This window comes from Gymnoscopelus microlampas (assembly GCF_963454915.1).
Source record: "Gymnoscopelus microlampas genome assembly, chromosome: 16".
Classification (NCBI taxonomy): Eukaryota; Metazoa; Chordata; class Actinopteri; order Myctophiformes; family Myctophidae; genus Gymnoscopelus; species Gymnoscopelus microlampas.
In genome coordinates, this window is record NC_139953.1 from 6,747,173 (window position 1) to 6,764,493 (window position 17,321).

Here is a 17,321-nt window from a genome sequence, read left to right on the forward strand (position 1 = left end):
CCCCTCTTACTGAACAAACACTCTATAGCACCTTTAAAACTGAGGCCCCAAATTAAAGGCAACACACAGATAACTAGAAAAAGTGCTCCTCGGAGCACAGGTCTCCGCCAGGTCAGGCGTATTGTGGCCTCCTGGTGGCGCTATAATAGGCCAATGTGAAAACGGTGGCATTTCTTCCTTTGCCTAATAGAAATGTGCGTGTGAAATTTCACGGAAAGTCGCAAGCTGCGTTCATGATTTGAGGCATTTTGTTCAAAATGAACCAATCCTGCAAACTTTGGAAGCCAATCTTAGGCAATCAGGATGGACTATGGGAAATCGGATAAATCTGTGTTATTCTTTTTCTCCACAAATGTATTTTGTAAAACATGGATATATTGACTGATTTTACAGTTTGAAGAGAAATACTGTACTTTATTTTCATCAGCCTTAAAAAACATGCAATCAATGCAATCATGTTGAGAATGATGCAGCTACTTCTCACGCGGAATCACGGGTTGTGGCAGCTTGGTCTCTGGTGTCGAGGGAGATGCAACCTACATGAGACTTGTTATTGTGCACCTTACATAGAGGCGTGTGGTTGAAACCACACGGTAATGTTTCAACATGCCACGTTGTCTTCATTTCCTTTTTAAGGTTATTTGTACGTGCGCCTTGTCTCTGTACTTACGTGAAGCCCCCTTCCCTTCCCCCTACTTGCCATTCAATACACTACTAGAGAAATCTGAGTACTGGTGCTTGCGTCATGCATCACTTTGTTCGCCAGTGTGTCTTATGTTTCTTGCTGCTGATCAACTTAATAGTAATAATTTCACAACAATCAATGTTCAAATCCAAACGATATCAAACAGAAAAGTAGAAATGCTAAAGGTGTTTTAGATTGATCACAGCAGTGTTTAACTGAATATGTGTGCCATAGGGTGACAAAAACACAAGTTAGAGAACACCCAACATTGCACCCTCTCCATGGGTTTTTGGATTTGCCCAGCCGTATTGTCGCGTGCCCACAGACGTCTCTGCTTTGATTGATCTCAACTATCTGTCATTGCTATACTCTCTGAGTTCAATTTAAACTGAGGATCTTTGCTGTGTCTCTTGCTACACTCGATGGCCGCTTCCTCACTCTCTCTGGCAACACTGACGGAGAATGTATATTAGTGCAGTCGCCAACAGTAAAGTACAGTGCAGTACAGAGTAAAAAAGTTGCATGTGACGTGGGCACACATGAAGCCATGTTACTGTATTAATACACACATGCACAACTACAACCAGAGTGTGTTACAGTATATGAGTTACATTTTCTTTGTACAAACATGACGTCAATTTTCATTGAACTGCTGCAATACCCCAGCCCCCCCCCTCCTCTCTTTCTCTCTGTATGTTATGTGTGTGTAATCCTTGATCAGAGCGGTGAGTTTCACCAAAAGCTGAGGAGTTTCCATCTCAATTTAAAGTCAATACATAAACTAGATAGCAGTTTATCATTATTATAAATGATCATAAAGTTCGCTTTAAAAAATATATACTGTATATTCAAAGATTTGCACAAATTTACAAAATGTGTAAAAAATAGCAGATGAACAAGCTCACAGCGCGTCACTTCGTATATATCTGCTATTTTTGAATAGCCAATGCTAAAATATAAAATGACACGCATGCAATCCCGATTTTAATGGGTTAATCTGCATACCGCAAATTAGTCTGTGACCCACTTGCTTATTCTGCATCCTGTATACATTCTCTCCTGATTGGATGAAATTGTCATCCTCAGATGAGAAACAGGGAGACACCTTACTGAGCAAACACTATCAATGATTGCCATGGGGGATATAGAGCTATTTAACACTTATTTTAACAAACATCACTTAGAGCACCTACATTATTCACACAGGTGTATAACATCTCTCACCTGCTTTCTCTCTCGTAAGCTGGATGTTCAACTGGTTTTTCTCCACGAGCAGGTTGTTGAAGTCGGACATTAGCTGGGCATTCTCCTGGACCAGGTTGTCGTGGGTGGTCTTCAGTTGGTCTCCCTGCAGGGTCAAGTTGTTGTCGTCAGCCTTCAGCCGGTCTCTATCAGCCTTTAGCTGGGAATTATCCACGATCAGGTTGTTGAAGTCGGACTTTAGCTGGGCATTCTCCAGGGTCACGTTGATGTAGTCGGACTTTAGCTGGGCATTCTCCATGGTCAGGTTGATGTCGGTCTTGGAGTGGTTTGTGGTGGAATGATCTGCGAAGGAACAAAAGCTGATGATAAACACAGTTGTTGCTGTTGTGAGAGCATGCATTTGACCTTTGACCTCCTGATACTCACAGTCAATGACCTTGTCTACGGTTCTCACTACAAATAGCAGGCTCAGCAGCATGAGACAGAATGTCAGCGCTCTGACGATGTCTCTCTGGATAACTGGAAGATATAAGCACAAAAGCGTCCAACGTTAATATGATCAGCTTCAATGTTTAATTGCAAAGAACACAGAGTGTCAGGACCCCGGGTGTGTTTTGACCCATATGCAGGAACTCAACTCAACGTACAAGCAGGAAATCAAGGAGGACAGTTTAACGACGACTTTACTTAAAGGGATAGTTCACCCCCAAAATGACTTTTTTTCTATCGATTACTCCCCCCATGGAGACTTGAATTCATGTTTTTTTTTTGTTTTTGTCGCATTTCAAAGCCAATAATTTGATGACCGGCAGCGGTTCCGGTAGGAGACACAAAGAGTCTCCTTTGTGTCTCCTACCAGAACCGCTACCTACAGGTCCGCTGGTCATCAAATTATTGGCTTTGAAATGCGAAAAAAAACTAAAACATATCCATGAATTCAAGTCTCCATAGGGTGAGTAATCCATAGAAAAAAAGTATTTTTCTGGGTGAACTATCCCTTTAAAACTAGAAACAGTGCTCATCGGAGCACAGGTCTCCGCCAGGTCAGGTAGGTTATTGTGGCCTCCTAGTGCCGCTATAATAAGCCAATGTGAAAAGGGGCGCCATTTCTTCTTAGGCCTTGCACAGCAATCGGACACTGCATACCCCTTATGCCTATTTGTTTTAATATTTTGCAAAACATTTAAAAATAGTTACAATTGCTGATCTAAAAGCTCACAACGTGTCGATGTAGATCAGCTATGTTCACTATTTTATTTAGCTGAAACACTTTTGTTAGCAAAAAGGTTTCCTTTTACTTTGCCAAGCCGCATGTAGAAATAATGGCTTTTTAATGTTTAAACTCCTACTGTATATTCTTTAATATGTATCATGTAATCAGTAATGTTGTGACAAGAGAGATAATCACTGTGCGTGTGTTAATGTGTACCTTGATCCCGTCTAGCCCTCTGGGAGCCATGGCCTCGGTCTCTGAGTCTGCGTGCTCTTTCGTTAACGTACTGCGGGCTCTCCTCCTCCTCCTCCTCCTCTCCGTCCTCCTCCTGCTCAGAGCCTTGGTCTCTCAGATTGTGTGCTCTTTCATCGATAGATACCACGCTGTCCTGCTGCTGCTCTCCACCCTCCTCCTGCCTCTCCTCCCTGACTCCTCCACCATACCTCACTCTCTTTGACATGACTGGCTTGCCAGAAACATGTGTAGAAATAAGAAACAAAAACACAAATAGTAAATGAATAATTAGTTTAGGTTTACGTGTATTACCATTAATTATCATAACGTCACCTTGCTAAACTAATGGCTGAGGAAAAAAATGAGGAAAATGCTATTTTTGCCTAAGTCAGCTCCTCATGACACTGGCCACCTCTGGTAAAATCAATCTCCTAATTGAAAATGATCTTGCTGTTCCCTCCCCTTTTAGTATAATGGCCTAACTCCCTAGTGTGACTTAGGCCAAAATAGGCATTTTTCCAAAGTCACATTGTTTTGTGACTTAAGCCAAAACAAATGTCAAAAAATGGCCTAAATCAGTGAATCATTTGGCCTAAGTCAGATTTAATCCTATTTAAACCTATTTAAATCTCTTATGTTACATAACTGACAGACGCTGTTATTTTTATTTTAATAGTCATAATTTGTTATAAACGTTTTGGGTGAAATGATAAAAAAATATCATATAGTTTTGTTTTGGATCATTTTTTTCTGAAAAACTTAAAAAAAAAAAAATACTTAGGCCATTCGTTTAGCAAGGTGACGATAATATACTTAAATAAGTATATTTAAAGCTATAAATAATAGCTTTAAATGTTATTTTATGCAACAAAAACCAAACAAAAAACAAAGCACGCACATCCACCACATAAAGTGCCAGGTGCTGGCCAGAAGCAGAATACCAGAGGAGAACATCAGAGTCTGCACGCTGAATCAAGCTCCACAAGTGTTTTTAATTAACACCTTGGTGGTATTTTATATAAAACACTTGTGGAGCTTGATCCAGGTTGTTCTACTGTTCTCCTCTTAAACCTTATCTTACTCACTTTGTCCAATATCTGTGTTGTCCTACATTGGTCTTCACTGTTGTAGAATAGACTGAGCTCCTGAGCCTCCTGCCTGTTCTAGTGTAGTTGTAACACTGTCACATCCAAGCACGTCATTTTGGCCACACTTGGGGGGCATACATGCGTGCATCTGCACAAACTGCTGCACAAACACTCTTTACCACAGACATACGTGTGAACTTAGGGTGTGGAAGTGACACACCTCTTACAAACAAGTCTTATGGCTATCAGGCAACCTTGTGTTCCATTGAATGTGTGTGTGTGTGTGTGTGTGTGTGTGTGTGTGTGTGTGTGTGTGTGTGTGTGTGTGTGTGTGTGTGTGTGTGTGTGTGTGTGTGTGTGTGTGTGTGTGTGTGTGTGTGTGTGTGTGTGTGTGTGTGTGTGTGTGTGTGTGTGTGTGTGTGTGTGTGTGTGAGTGAGAGAGAGAGAGAGGAGAGAGTGAGAGAGAGAGAGAGAGAGAGAGAGTTGGTACAGAGATTGTTTTCTTATCCTAGCTTTATTATTGCTATTCTGTTGATGTTGCACCGTAGACATTACCACACTTTCATGCTGCTGCTCTTACCTGTATCAGTATAGAGACAAATCAGCCTTGTTGATTATTGATTATTTTCTGTCAATGACTTTGTTAGACATTGTCTTTAGGCTAAGCTAGTTATCGTTAATAAAATACTACTAATACTAAACATTTATTGCCAATACATGTATTCATTCATTCACCATCTTTAAAAAATCGTTTAAAAAATATATTTTGTTTATACATCACATAAAGCTACTCACACTCTCGAGATATGTGGATTGCAGGCGTACATACATACATACAGAGATTCCTTGCATTCATTGTTATTATTTATTTATTAAGATATAGGCCCTATATCAGTCACAAGTACGGTTGGATCTGGAATCCCTCTTTTGAGTGGCAAAATGACAGCATCTCACATATTTGAGAAATATGAATGCCACTTTGTAATTGGCTATGGATAGGCACGTCTGCTAAATTACTTTTAAACTAAACTAAACTAAACTAAACTAAACCAAACTAAAAGACTGCTCTACATGTTTAATTGCACATTAGACTCTTTGATAATTTGCTGGTGCACTATAGAGATCCTGGCTGTCCTTTGCTCCAGTGCACTTTAAGTATTTACCTTTCAAGATTTACCATTCAAATGCAGTTCTTAGTTTACTCCTCTAGAGAGAGCTAAGTACCAAGATATACCAGCCTGTCACCTGTCTCTCCTCAATGCATTATGGAGTAGATTATTTATGCTACACTGCCATCCATCTATCTGTGTGTAAGTAAGTAAGTAAGTAAGTAAGTAAGTAAGTAAGTAAGTAAGTGTGTGTGTGCCTGTGCCTGTACTGTAAAAAAGAACAAAAACAGAAACCACAGTAGCCTACCACACCAATGTAATGTTTTACGAATGTTAAATATAAATACATTATTCATGAATATTATAAATATGTACATTTCCAAATACATTCATAGAGGTTGCTTCAACGAGCATTCAGTAACATGAATGGAAGGATGCCATGCCGGGATGTTTCATGCGGGCCACAATAGCAACCTTCAGCTCTACTAATAGTGAACGAAATGAATACTTAAAATATACATGTAGGTCTGGTGTATTTTAGTTGATAATGATACTCTGGCAAAATCCATTATATGTGTGAGGAACTGTTCGTTGTCCTGGAATCGTCACTCACTCACTCACTCACTCACTCACTCACTCACTCACTCACTCACTCACTCACTCACTCACTCACTCTCACTCACTCACTCACTCACTCACTCACTCACTCACTCACTCACTCACTCACTCACTCACTCACCCACCCACTCACTCACTCACTCACTCACTCACTCACTCACTCACTCACTGAAACGCAGTGAAAGGTGGCAACTAGTTAAATTAATGTGATAACTGTGTTAGTGTGTTTTCTATATGGGATGGCAAGTTTCTTTATGATTATGCATTTAAGTTTGATGTAATTAATTAGTAGGCATAATGACTGCTTTGCACCTTGACTTGTCTGCTAGTGCTGTGATTGATAACCAATTTGATTGTTTCATTTTACTTGTTGTGTTGTCAGTGCAGAATTTTACATACTGTAGTTTTTCACTGCATCATTGTGTTCATGGGCTACGTCACAAATTGTATCAGAGCATTTGTTTATAGCCTACCTAGCTAGGGGTGTTTAAAAACGAAGTGCGCCGTGAAAAATACATGCCCAGATCATTGTCTGGCGCAAGCACTGAGCTTATGTTAAGCTTGTTTTAAAGGAAACGATGCAACCAAAGACAGCACACATCGCTTTACATGCATCAACTGGTGAATGGTTCAGCATCCCTGCTGTTGGACAGTGACGGGATCGAACCGGCTGCTCTACCGGCCACTCTATCCCTGAGCCACTGCCGCCCCTCAGGGCCAAACACACACGCACAGTCATACACCGACGATAGAGGAAACTAGGCAAGGCACCACCATTATGGGGGTGCGCAGCACAGACCCCCATCTGAAAATGTTTTGTGCCATGCAGGGACCCCAAGAAGAGAATAGCCTATTTATGTAAAAAAAAAAAATCATTTTCTATATTTTCCACACAAAATTAGCAGATACACAAGCTCACGTGCCACGCCGTGAGCTTGTATATTTGCTATTTTTGAATAGCCAACATATAAATGGATAAAGTGGTTTAGATTATTGTGACGCTATATTAACTACTTTTGCTGGGGACCCCTGGGGTTCCCCGGACCCCACTTTGAGAACCATTGATGTAAGGTTGGGAGATCAGGCGTTTGCAGGAATGTTGTGACATGTGGGGTTCTTTTGTGTCTTTTAACCACACATTTTCGGCATATAACTCTTGACTTGAACCGTACGTCGTACAATCTTCTCTAGATTCATTGGATCATGATGCAACTCCCCATATAGAGCACACTCATTATGCCTAAAACAAATCCACCATTTTGTGTTTTTTTAAGAACATACTTATTGCATCTGATATTCCCCAAATTGTAATCACGCATTGAGGATTCTCTAATCAATGCATGTGTGAGCCGGGGGAAATTTAGATTTTGCTTTGTCTTTTTGATTCATTATGTGATTTTGTGTTATATTTTCCATTACATTTTTTCCATGTTTTTGAGTGAAATTATTGTTTTCCCGATTGATTATTGCTTTGATTAAGTGTTGTTTGATATGCATGTATTCTATTTTCTTTCCACTGACCTGCACTAACCAAGTAAGGACTTGCACCTGGGTTTGGGCGTGGCAGCCTAATTAAGAGGCCCATAAAGAAGAGACAGAGGAGAGCTATTGCAGTACTGAGTTGCTTGAGAGAGGAGAAGGAGCCAGAGTGTTGCGGCCGGCTGGTCTGAAGGGTGGCTACCACGGTCTGGGGTCTGGGTGGGCAATGACACCCCAGTTGGTGGGAGGCCTAGTGGGAGCCACAACCTCTGAAACTGCTATGCTGCTGGTGGGGTGTATGCCCTGTCTGCCTGCGGGAGGATCTCGTCCGTGGGAGGCTGCCCGAGGATGGCCAGGTAGCAGGTGTGATGGCGAGGAGACCGGAGAGATGCTCAAAGATGGATGTGAGAGAGAGAGCAGAGCCCTGGGTAGGCAACCAAGCACTTCTGCAGTGTTACCATATACCACCATGGTACCACAGCCAACCACACCCAAACCCCTTGCCTCTGACTGCAACCATCCTTAGATTTTTTCACAAATAAAAGAGAACACTATTTTTCTTAATCTTTTCAAAAAATAAATAAATAAAAAGTAGACAGAATAAGTAATAGACATATTTTCAAGGTCTACATATTGTGCAAGATATTGTGCAAGTGGAAACTTTTCTGGAGACAAACAGTTCCTCATAGGTGTTCTTTGCAACAAATCTTCTCACTTCTGTTCACTTCTGTTTTCATCATTCAGCAGTCTCAACACTCTTAAAGGGATATTTCACTTTCAAAAAAACTTTGGGTCATTTTATCGTCTACTCAGGCTTTTGTGATCCCCCAGACCGTTTTTAAGTTGCTTGATTCAGTATTTAGATATTTGATATTAATTTTATCAGACACGCTCCCTTCCTATACAAACCCATTATAATTTCAAACTCCATTTGTAACATGTTTTATTTTCCCTAAAAAATATTAAAAATAAATGAAAAAAGTTATCGAAAAAACACGGGCCCCTCGCGTATAAAGAGGGCAGGGTAAGTCACCAGAACCAAGGACGGGTGGAAACTACCTCTTTTCACACAGAAAATAACCGATCTGCAAGCTTGCAGATCTTCTATTTTTGGTGTGTGTGTGTGTGTGTGTGTGTGTGTGTGTGTGTGTGTGTGTGTGTGTGTGTGTGTGTGTGTGTGTGTGTGTGTGTGTGTGAATCAGGCATTAATCTTCATAGTTATTATATGTACAAGTTTATTGCGAAGTTTATTGGCGAAGCCGCGCCTCCGACCAAGTGGAGCATACTATGAAACTCGGCTTGGCTTGTGTGTCTGTCTGTCTGTGTGCAGTATGTGTGCAGCCGCGCCCCCATGTCACTCACGCTCTCATTGGCTGCCCCCATGTGAGTCACGCTCTCATTGCCTGCACTACAGTGTGGCTGAAATTCGCCTGTGCCCCTGGGTGACTAATTACACTCCTCTGAGAAAAATATAGCAGCGACAGTCAAAAATAACACATCTACAAGCATCTACACGAGTTCATCTATTGGGATATCTAAGAATTCCATGTCATTTGTGCATATTTCAGGCCGGATGACAAGTAATTGCTCATTCCTTTCTATTCTTCTTATTGTTATTTTCGAGCTGCGTTCGCTTCCAGCGTTCAGAATCAGAATCAGAATCAGAATCAGAAGACTTTATTGCCATGACATGTGAATGTTAGGAATTAGATTTGGTACAGCGGAGCACAGTTTACAACAGAAACAACACTCCCCAACACCACAGCAGCCATTTGCGGCGCTATCTTGGGCCCTCTCGTAGAACTCTCACGCCCTGCCCCCAAGGGGGGGCAGTGCGTGAGGGGAGCAAAAGAAAGGAGCCCAGGGGGGGAGGGAGGAGCTGGGGGGGGCGGGGAGGAGCAGGTGCGAGGAAGCGAAGGCGTGTGTGTGTGCGGGTTATGTTAACTTCATGAGAACCATGTGTTCGTGTGTGTGGAGAGTATAGCCTGAAGTTTGTCCTTGGTGTTTTCACCCAGTCTAGTTATCTCATGCGCTGGTGTCAGAGCGATAACACAGCGAGTTGTGAGGCTGTGGGAGACGGCCTTGATTGGGCTCCGACCCAGAGTCATAACAACAGGTGGCCATGGGGGGGCGGGGGGGGGGTGGTCTTGGGGCGGGGGGGGGGGGGGGGGGTCTTCTCTACATTGTAGCCACCGGAGGAAGAACCGGGGGGGGGGGGGTCCAATAATCCATAATCCATAGTCATCCCGAGCAGACAATTTCTCTACTCCCATCCTGGCTCATCCAGCCTGGTTCTAATCATGTTCATATCGCCCCGCAGAGCAGTAACTCTCTCAGCGATGATCTCCATTGTGCGGCCACTGGCTGAGATGACGTCCACAACACGTTTCAGGTCAGCGACGATCTCCGTTGTGCGGCCACTGGCCGAGATGTCGTCCACAACGCGTTTCAGGTCCGAGATCGATGTCTTGATGTTGTCCCACATGTGTTCTTTCTCAGAGAGAGACGCCAGCTTGGTGTCTAGCTTGGACTCTCTCTCCAAGATCGATGCCAGGATGGTGTCCAGCTTGATGTCCAGCTTGTGGACTCTCTCGTTGATGATGTTATCCGTGTCGCGCCTCAGTTCGGTGATGTTGTCCACGATGTTATTCGTGTTGCGTTTCAGTTCATCGGTCACACCCGCCTGAGTTGTCAGCACTCTGCCAATCTCCATTATCATTACAGGCAGCCTGGGGGCTCCATCCAGGGCAGCTGTCTTGCCAATTTTCCGATACACAAGTGCAATGCCCGCTCCAATCAGCAAAAAACCTGTTATCATACGGACGAAATTATAAACATCTTCAATGTCCAATGTCCTCCGAGTTGAGAAAATTTGGTCGATGGCGTTTAACGACCAGTTAAGAATTTCCATGTTTTTCACCCGGGGTTGTTCGTGGGTACAGTGTAGAGAAGCGAGGAGAGATAAGGGTCAGGAGGAAAGAAAAGTGCGACCGCCTTCGTCAGCAAGCAGAGAGACACATCGCGCGTCTTACTTGTTCATTAACTAACAATCATTTATCATTTATAATGATTAACTAACAATCATTCATGATGATGACAGACCATATGACAGACCATATCAAATCATGTCTAACAATAAAATGTTCTTAGATTGGGGTTCCAGGGATAACAATCTGAAATGAGTTTGAATTGTATGTAATGCATTGTGTGTTGCATTAATTAATTAATGAATGAGTTAATGCAACCATGCATCAATCAATTAATTAATTAATGCAACCATGCATCAATTAATTAACGCATGCATTCCTTCTCATTGTTCATTCCTTTATTTCCCATGTTTGCATTAAATTATGTGAATGGGTCCATCATACAGATTATGGCAGACACTGTTCTACAGCCATTGTGTTTATATGCCATTTTCTTTCAAGGCTTCTATCAATTATATGTCAGTAGCAAAACACATTTTTTGACATTTAGGCCACCAAAGAGCTCTAAAGTGCACCAGCTTTACAAACAATTGAATTTTGAAATTTTATGACGAATGCAACAGCTACAGTATGATACTTCCTCACTGAATTATCCTACAGTATTTCAAATAGCAAAATCAAGAGATCTTTATGTTAAAAAAAATGCAGTGTCAGGTTACATTGTACATTAGACATTGTCAAAATTCACTTTGTTTGCATTTGAATGTGCTACAAGAGCGACTTTAAGACCTGTGTAATGTTCAGTAAGTCAATGGGGAGAATATTTGTAATATCAATTTCTAATCAATGAAGCAAGTATTGAAGATATCTCATCAGTATGTTTTGTTACATCATGGCAAGTACAATCCAAACCTCTACCAAAGTGTAATTTTGCTTTAAACAGTATCAGTAGTTATAAGAATTCAACCCATATATTGTCATTTGATAAAGTGGTTGACCTTTCACCCACACTGGGGGTTTGTCAATAAGCAGACACTGTGACACCGAGGGATGAGGGTAATTCGGTTCTTAAGTCTGACGTAATTTTGTAGTCCGATGTCACGTCCGGGTCCAAAAGGCACCAGCGCCGTCCACTCTTCATTGTAAACAACATGTTGGAACCCATAAATCTTTTTACAATAACCTCCTTTTTCAGAAATGAACCATTGAGGGTTAATAAGGGTCTTAATGCTAATATCATAGAAGTACAAAGTATTTATTTATTATTATGATTTAACATTATTATTGTTAACATTAAAACACTTGGACCCGGAAGTTATTCTAGCGGGGCGCAACGTCACGTCTTAACAATCGAATTACAGCCTGACACAGCCTACATGTAGCCCTGTTCAACCTCAGGAGATGTGTTCTGATCCTGTTCTTCAATCTTAGGAGGCCCCTCCTGAACTCCGTTCCTCGAAAAACAAAAACAACTAGAAAAAGTGCTCCTCGGAGCACAGGTCTCCGCCAGGTCAGGTAGGTTATTGTGGCCTCCTGGTGGCGCTATAATAGGCCAATGTGAAAAGGGTGGCATTTCTTCTTTGGCCTTGCACGGCAATCGGACACTGCATTCATGATTTGAGGCATTTTGTTCAAAAGATGTGTTTTGCTAAATTAGACCTGCTGGTGGCGCTATAACGGGCCAATGTTAAAAGAGTGGTATTTGCTCCTCAACATGGTGTGAATGTGTGTGCAAAGTTTGACCGCAATCGGACACTGCGTTCATGATTTGCGGCATTTTGTTCAAAACAAGCCACTACTGCAAACTTTAGATGTCAATCTTAGCCAATCAGGATGGAATATGAAAAATCAAACACATCCGTCTTGATCACATGACTATAGAGATATTCTGTACCGATGTGCGTGAAATTTTGATAAAATCGGAAGGAGTAATATAAAAAAAACATATTTACATATGTCGGCCTCTTGGTGGCGCTATAAAGGGCAGATGTGAAAAATGCAGGGCAAAGGTTTTTCCTTGACCTCTAAGGAGTGCGCTTACAAAGTTTTACACAGATCGGTGCAGTTATAGGTAAAAACACAAATCGGCCTGTTATAGCGCCACCATGAGGCTGATTTGAAAAATGTCAAGTTGCAATTCGTCCTCGGCATAGTGGAAATATGCGTGCAAAATTTCAAGGAAATTGCATGCTGTGTTGATGATTTGAGGCATTTTGTTCAAAACGGAGTACTCCTGCAAACTTTGGAAGCCATTTTTAGCCAATCAGAATGGAATATGAAAAATCTGAAATACCCGTTTCGTGTAATGACTATAGAGATATTGTGTACCGATTTGCAGGATTTTTGGACAAAATCTGTAGGAGTACTGTCAAAAGATATGTTTTGCACAAATCGGCCTCCTGGTGGCGCTATAAAAGGCCCATGTGAAAAATTTGGGGCAGAGGTTCTGCTGTGGCATCCAGGGAGTGTGTGTGCACAGTTTCACGGCGAGCAAGCCAACGGTGGCGGAGATTAGCTGTACACAGACAGATCGAATGACGGACGGACACACGGACGGACGGACGGACGGACGGACAGGGGGTAAAACATACTCTCTCGCCATGCCTTTCGGCCTGGCGGAGACAAAAATGGGGTTGATACAGCTGTGAAAGTAAGCAATGGGCTTAGTGACTTCTAAAGCCAATTTGATCGCCTTGCTGCTTTCACATTGATTGATTGTTGAATAGACCTGAAGTAACTCCAAAGCTTTGAAGAAGGAAGCAACATTATAGGGCGTCCAGCAGCAGAAAAACACACCTACGAGTATGACAACATGACGGATGTTTTTTTTTTTTTTTCTATTATGACAACATGACAGCAGTCTATTTCTTTTTCTTCTAACTTCCAAATGATCCGGGTGTAGCAGAAAACCATGATGGAAATAATCAATAAGCTTAAAATGTTGATTTTGAGAAGGCTGAAGATTCCCCAGAAGTGTCTGTTATACGTTGGTGTACCATCCCCAGCAGTGGAGGTGTATAAGGGAGCACAGAAGAACATTTTGTTTGGGGATTCCTGTACCTGAAGAAAACGTAGTTCTGGAAAAGAGGCGAGAAATCCAACAACCCATACAATAATAGCTGGAGTTATTCTAAAGCATACAATAGCTGGAGTTATGAAAGCATGTACGTATGCTTTGGAATATATTGCATATATTGCGTCTCTCAAGCACTATAGCCAGGTACCGCTCAATGCTCATCAGGGTCATGAGAAAGAGTCCAAAATGGGAACCATGATGTCCGTATTCACACAATCCAGAGGCTCCATCTGTGTCGTAGTCATAGTAGTCATAGTCATTAACAGATTCATTAGCAGGTGAGCTGAGAAAGTAATCACAGGATAAGAGTAGATATTAGGTGATTTTTTAAAATATATATGTATTTTTTAATTTTAATTTGATATTTTTCACAACACACAGTAAACATACAACCCCCCCACCAAATCCCTCCCCCTCCCCACATATACAGACCCACACGCATAAAGGACTATTAGGTCCATTTTTATAATATATGCTTATATGCTATATAGAATAAAACAACTATATACATATAGATTCATTTCCCTTACCAAGCTTTTTCCCCCTTCAAATAAGACCATGGTAAAAGTTGTGTAATCCACTCATTTGTTCACATCTAGAGACAAAACTTAATTCACAGTGCAATCTCTCTCTCTCACACACACACACACACACACACACACACACACACACACACACACACACACACACACACACACACACACACACACACACACACACACACACACATACACATACATACAGTACACACATATTTTCCACACAGCTCTGTATATCTTAGGCCCTAAGATATATAGCCTGGTAAACCCTCCGGAAATCTCATTTCCATTTGATTTCAGGAGTGAGTCTGGCCTGAACCGCCTTTCTGCAATATTCGCTCTGTACGCCGAACTGACTGCGTCGTCGCACATCGTTCTGTGATTGACAGCGACAGTTGGCCAATCAGGTGGCGAGTTCGAGTGAGCCCGAATGAAGCCGAGTGCAGCCTGACTGGGGCCGACAAAAGACGAACGGCAGCCATTGTTGTTTCTGCGAGTGCCGTCACTTCTTATTTTCGGTTTTAAAACGGTCTCAAACTTCTTTTTTGAGGCACGAAATTTACTATTAAGATATCGTTTGGATAGAATTTAGTTGTTTAACTTCATATATGTGGTCAATTAATCATGACAGAGCCTATTTAAAGGGGTGGGGAGTGACACGCATGTATCCCAATAAGGCAACCTATTTTGGGCATGGCCGTCCCAAAAGTCCCGTTGCGTCACATAGTCTTGAGGTCGTCAAAATGAACTGCTGATTGGCTGAAGGGGAAAAACGATCATTGGTAGAAGGGGTAATCAGTCAACGGTATTACTCCCGCCCAACTCCAGCCCACAGCGAATATTGCAGAAAGGCGGTTCAGGCCAGACTCACTCCTGAAATCAAATGGAAATGAGATTTCCGGAGGGAGGGTTTACCAGGCTATAAGATATACAGAGCTGTGTAGAAAATATGACGGGTTGTGCTTCAGTGTCTATACAGTACAGCTACATAATGTGTTATATACATGTTACACGTTATATGACAGATTACTTTTTAAACTCATAAAAAGGAAATTGTTTAAGTAGTTTCATGCAGACCTGCATGAGCTGGTTACACACACACATTAAATGAACGTACAAGGTTTCTGAACGACAGCGCGCGCGCGTGTGTGTGTGTGTGTTTGTGTGTGTGTGTGTGTTTGTGTGTGTGTGTGTGACACATGATGTTTAAACTTATTTAAAGTAGACAGTAATTCCTGTCCTGACATAATATATCAAACGATAGTAAAAAGTCTCACCTGAATGTACTGTTGATAAAAGAGTTTGTGATGTCCATCATTGACTGTTCTTGAATTCAGTTGAACACCACGTCAATAATGTAACGAGTTGATCAATGATGATGCAGAGGTATTATTCTCAGTCAGCAATTTGTTGTTCCTCATTTAGGACAGTCACAGACTCGTGGGCCAGACTGTTGCCTCCCACAATTTTCAAATGCTGGATAAAGCGGATGTGACCCTTCCTCCCCACCTCCGTTTCATCTTTACAATCATGCAAATGTATCCTAATATAAATCAAAATCTTCGAAGCACATATAGCTTGCTCCATAGCAGAAATGGAAATAAAAAAATTGAATGTAAATATATTTGTCTACTCTCCGCCAGGCCAAAAGGCATGGCGAGAGTATGTTTTACCCCCTGTCCGTCTGTCCGTCCGTCCGTCATTCTGTCTGTGTACAGCTAATCTCCGGCACCGTTGGCCCGGTCGCTGCAAAACTGTGCACACACACTACCTGGATGCCAAATCAGAACCTCTGCCCCAAATTTTTCACATGGGCCTGTTAAAGCGCCACCAGGAGGCTGATGTGTGCAAAACCATTTTTTTTAATATTACTTCGACAAATTTTGTCCAAACATCACACAAATCGGTACACAGGATCTCTATAGTCATGTGATCAAGACAGATCTGTCCGATATTTCATATTCCATCCTAATTGGCTAAGGTTGGCTTCCAAAGTTTGCAGGATTGTTCCGTTTTTAACAAAATGTCTCAAATCATGAATGCAGTGTGCGATTTTCCGTGACAATTTGCACGCACATTCGCACTAGGCCGAGGAAGAAATGCCACCCTTTTCACATTGCCCTGTTATAGCGCCACCAGCAGGTCTAATTTAGCAAAACATTTTTTTGCAACAAAATGCCTCAAATCATGAATGCACGCATAATTCCCACTAGGCCGAGGAAGAAATGCCACCCTTTTCACATTGGCCTATTATAGCGCCACCAGGAGGCCACAATAACCTACCTGACGTGGCGGAGACCTGTGCTCCGAGGAGCACTTTTTCTCGTTTAAAACATATTTTCGTGAACGGAAATGACGAACAGATGACAGCTTCCTGCCTCGGATTTCGGGAGGTGTAGTTCCTATAGCACAGCTTGTGGAATAGTTGTCTGGCTACAGTACGTGAGAATAGGAGCACGGTAGCTCTGACAATTATCAGAGGATAAAGCGGATGTGACGCCTCCTCCCCGCTTCCGTTTAGTCTTTACAGTTGCGCAAATCTGTCCTAATATAAATCAATATACCGTAATCAAAGCATATAAAGCTTGCTGCTCATCAGAAATGGAAACTTTAAAATAAAATGTAATGATGTTTTCAATTATAATTTTGTGAACGGAAATGACGATCAGATGACCGCTTCCGTTCTCTGCTTTCGGGAGGTGTAGTTCGAGACACTATATGGCATTCATACGTGAGACTAGTCACAGACAGACAAAGAAGAGCCACAACCTCATGCTTGCAACTGCTAGGCTCAGATTCAAAGACTTCCCATAGGCCTACTCCCCACTATGTCCAAGGCACGACTATGTTAAGATTGGCATGCCCATAGACACAGTGGGAGGCAAAGCCTGACGAGCCGATGGAATGCATTTTATTTGATTTTGATAACCTTTATTTTGAACATACCAAAAAAAAAAAAGAATGCGTGCGTGCGTGCGCGTGTATGTTTAAGGGGGGTAGAGAAACCTGTGACTTTACAGCAGATCAGGTGATTTCCCAGGTAGGTGTCAAAATCTCAACCAATCAGGAGAAAGTACCCATTTTTAAGCTTAATTTGTATAGTGTTCCAGTTCCAATTTTGCCTGCTCATTTCTTAGTGTCATCACTTCC

The 17,321-nt window shown here is 42.0% G+C and overlaps 1 protein-coding gene across 1 annotated transcript in view; it reads right to left on the bottom strand.

Annotated features, from left to right (window-relative positions):
* LOC311063786 (uncharacterized protein) overlaps window positions 1-3,561 on the bottom strand; it is a gene marked incomplete at its 5' end in the record, with an annotated part of 9,167 nt that extends 5,606 nt beyond the window's left edge. Inside the window, 3 exons of the mRNA XM_084083386.1 lie at window positions 1,910-2,230; window positions 2,315-2,407; window positions 3,318-3,561. Of these exons, the coding sequence (XP_083939512.1) occupies window positions 1,910-2,230; window positions 2,315-2,407; window positions 3,318-3,561 (658 nt within the window). The remainder of the gene's footprint in view (window positions 1-1,909; window positions 2,231-2,314; window positions 2,408-3,317) is intronic.
* Window positions 3,562-17,321: the final 13,760 nt, after the last annotated feature.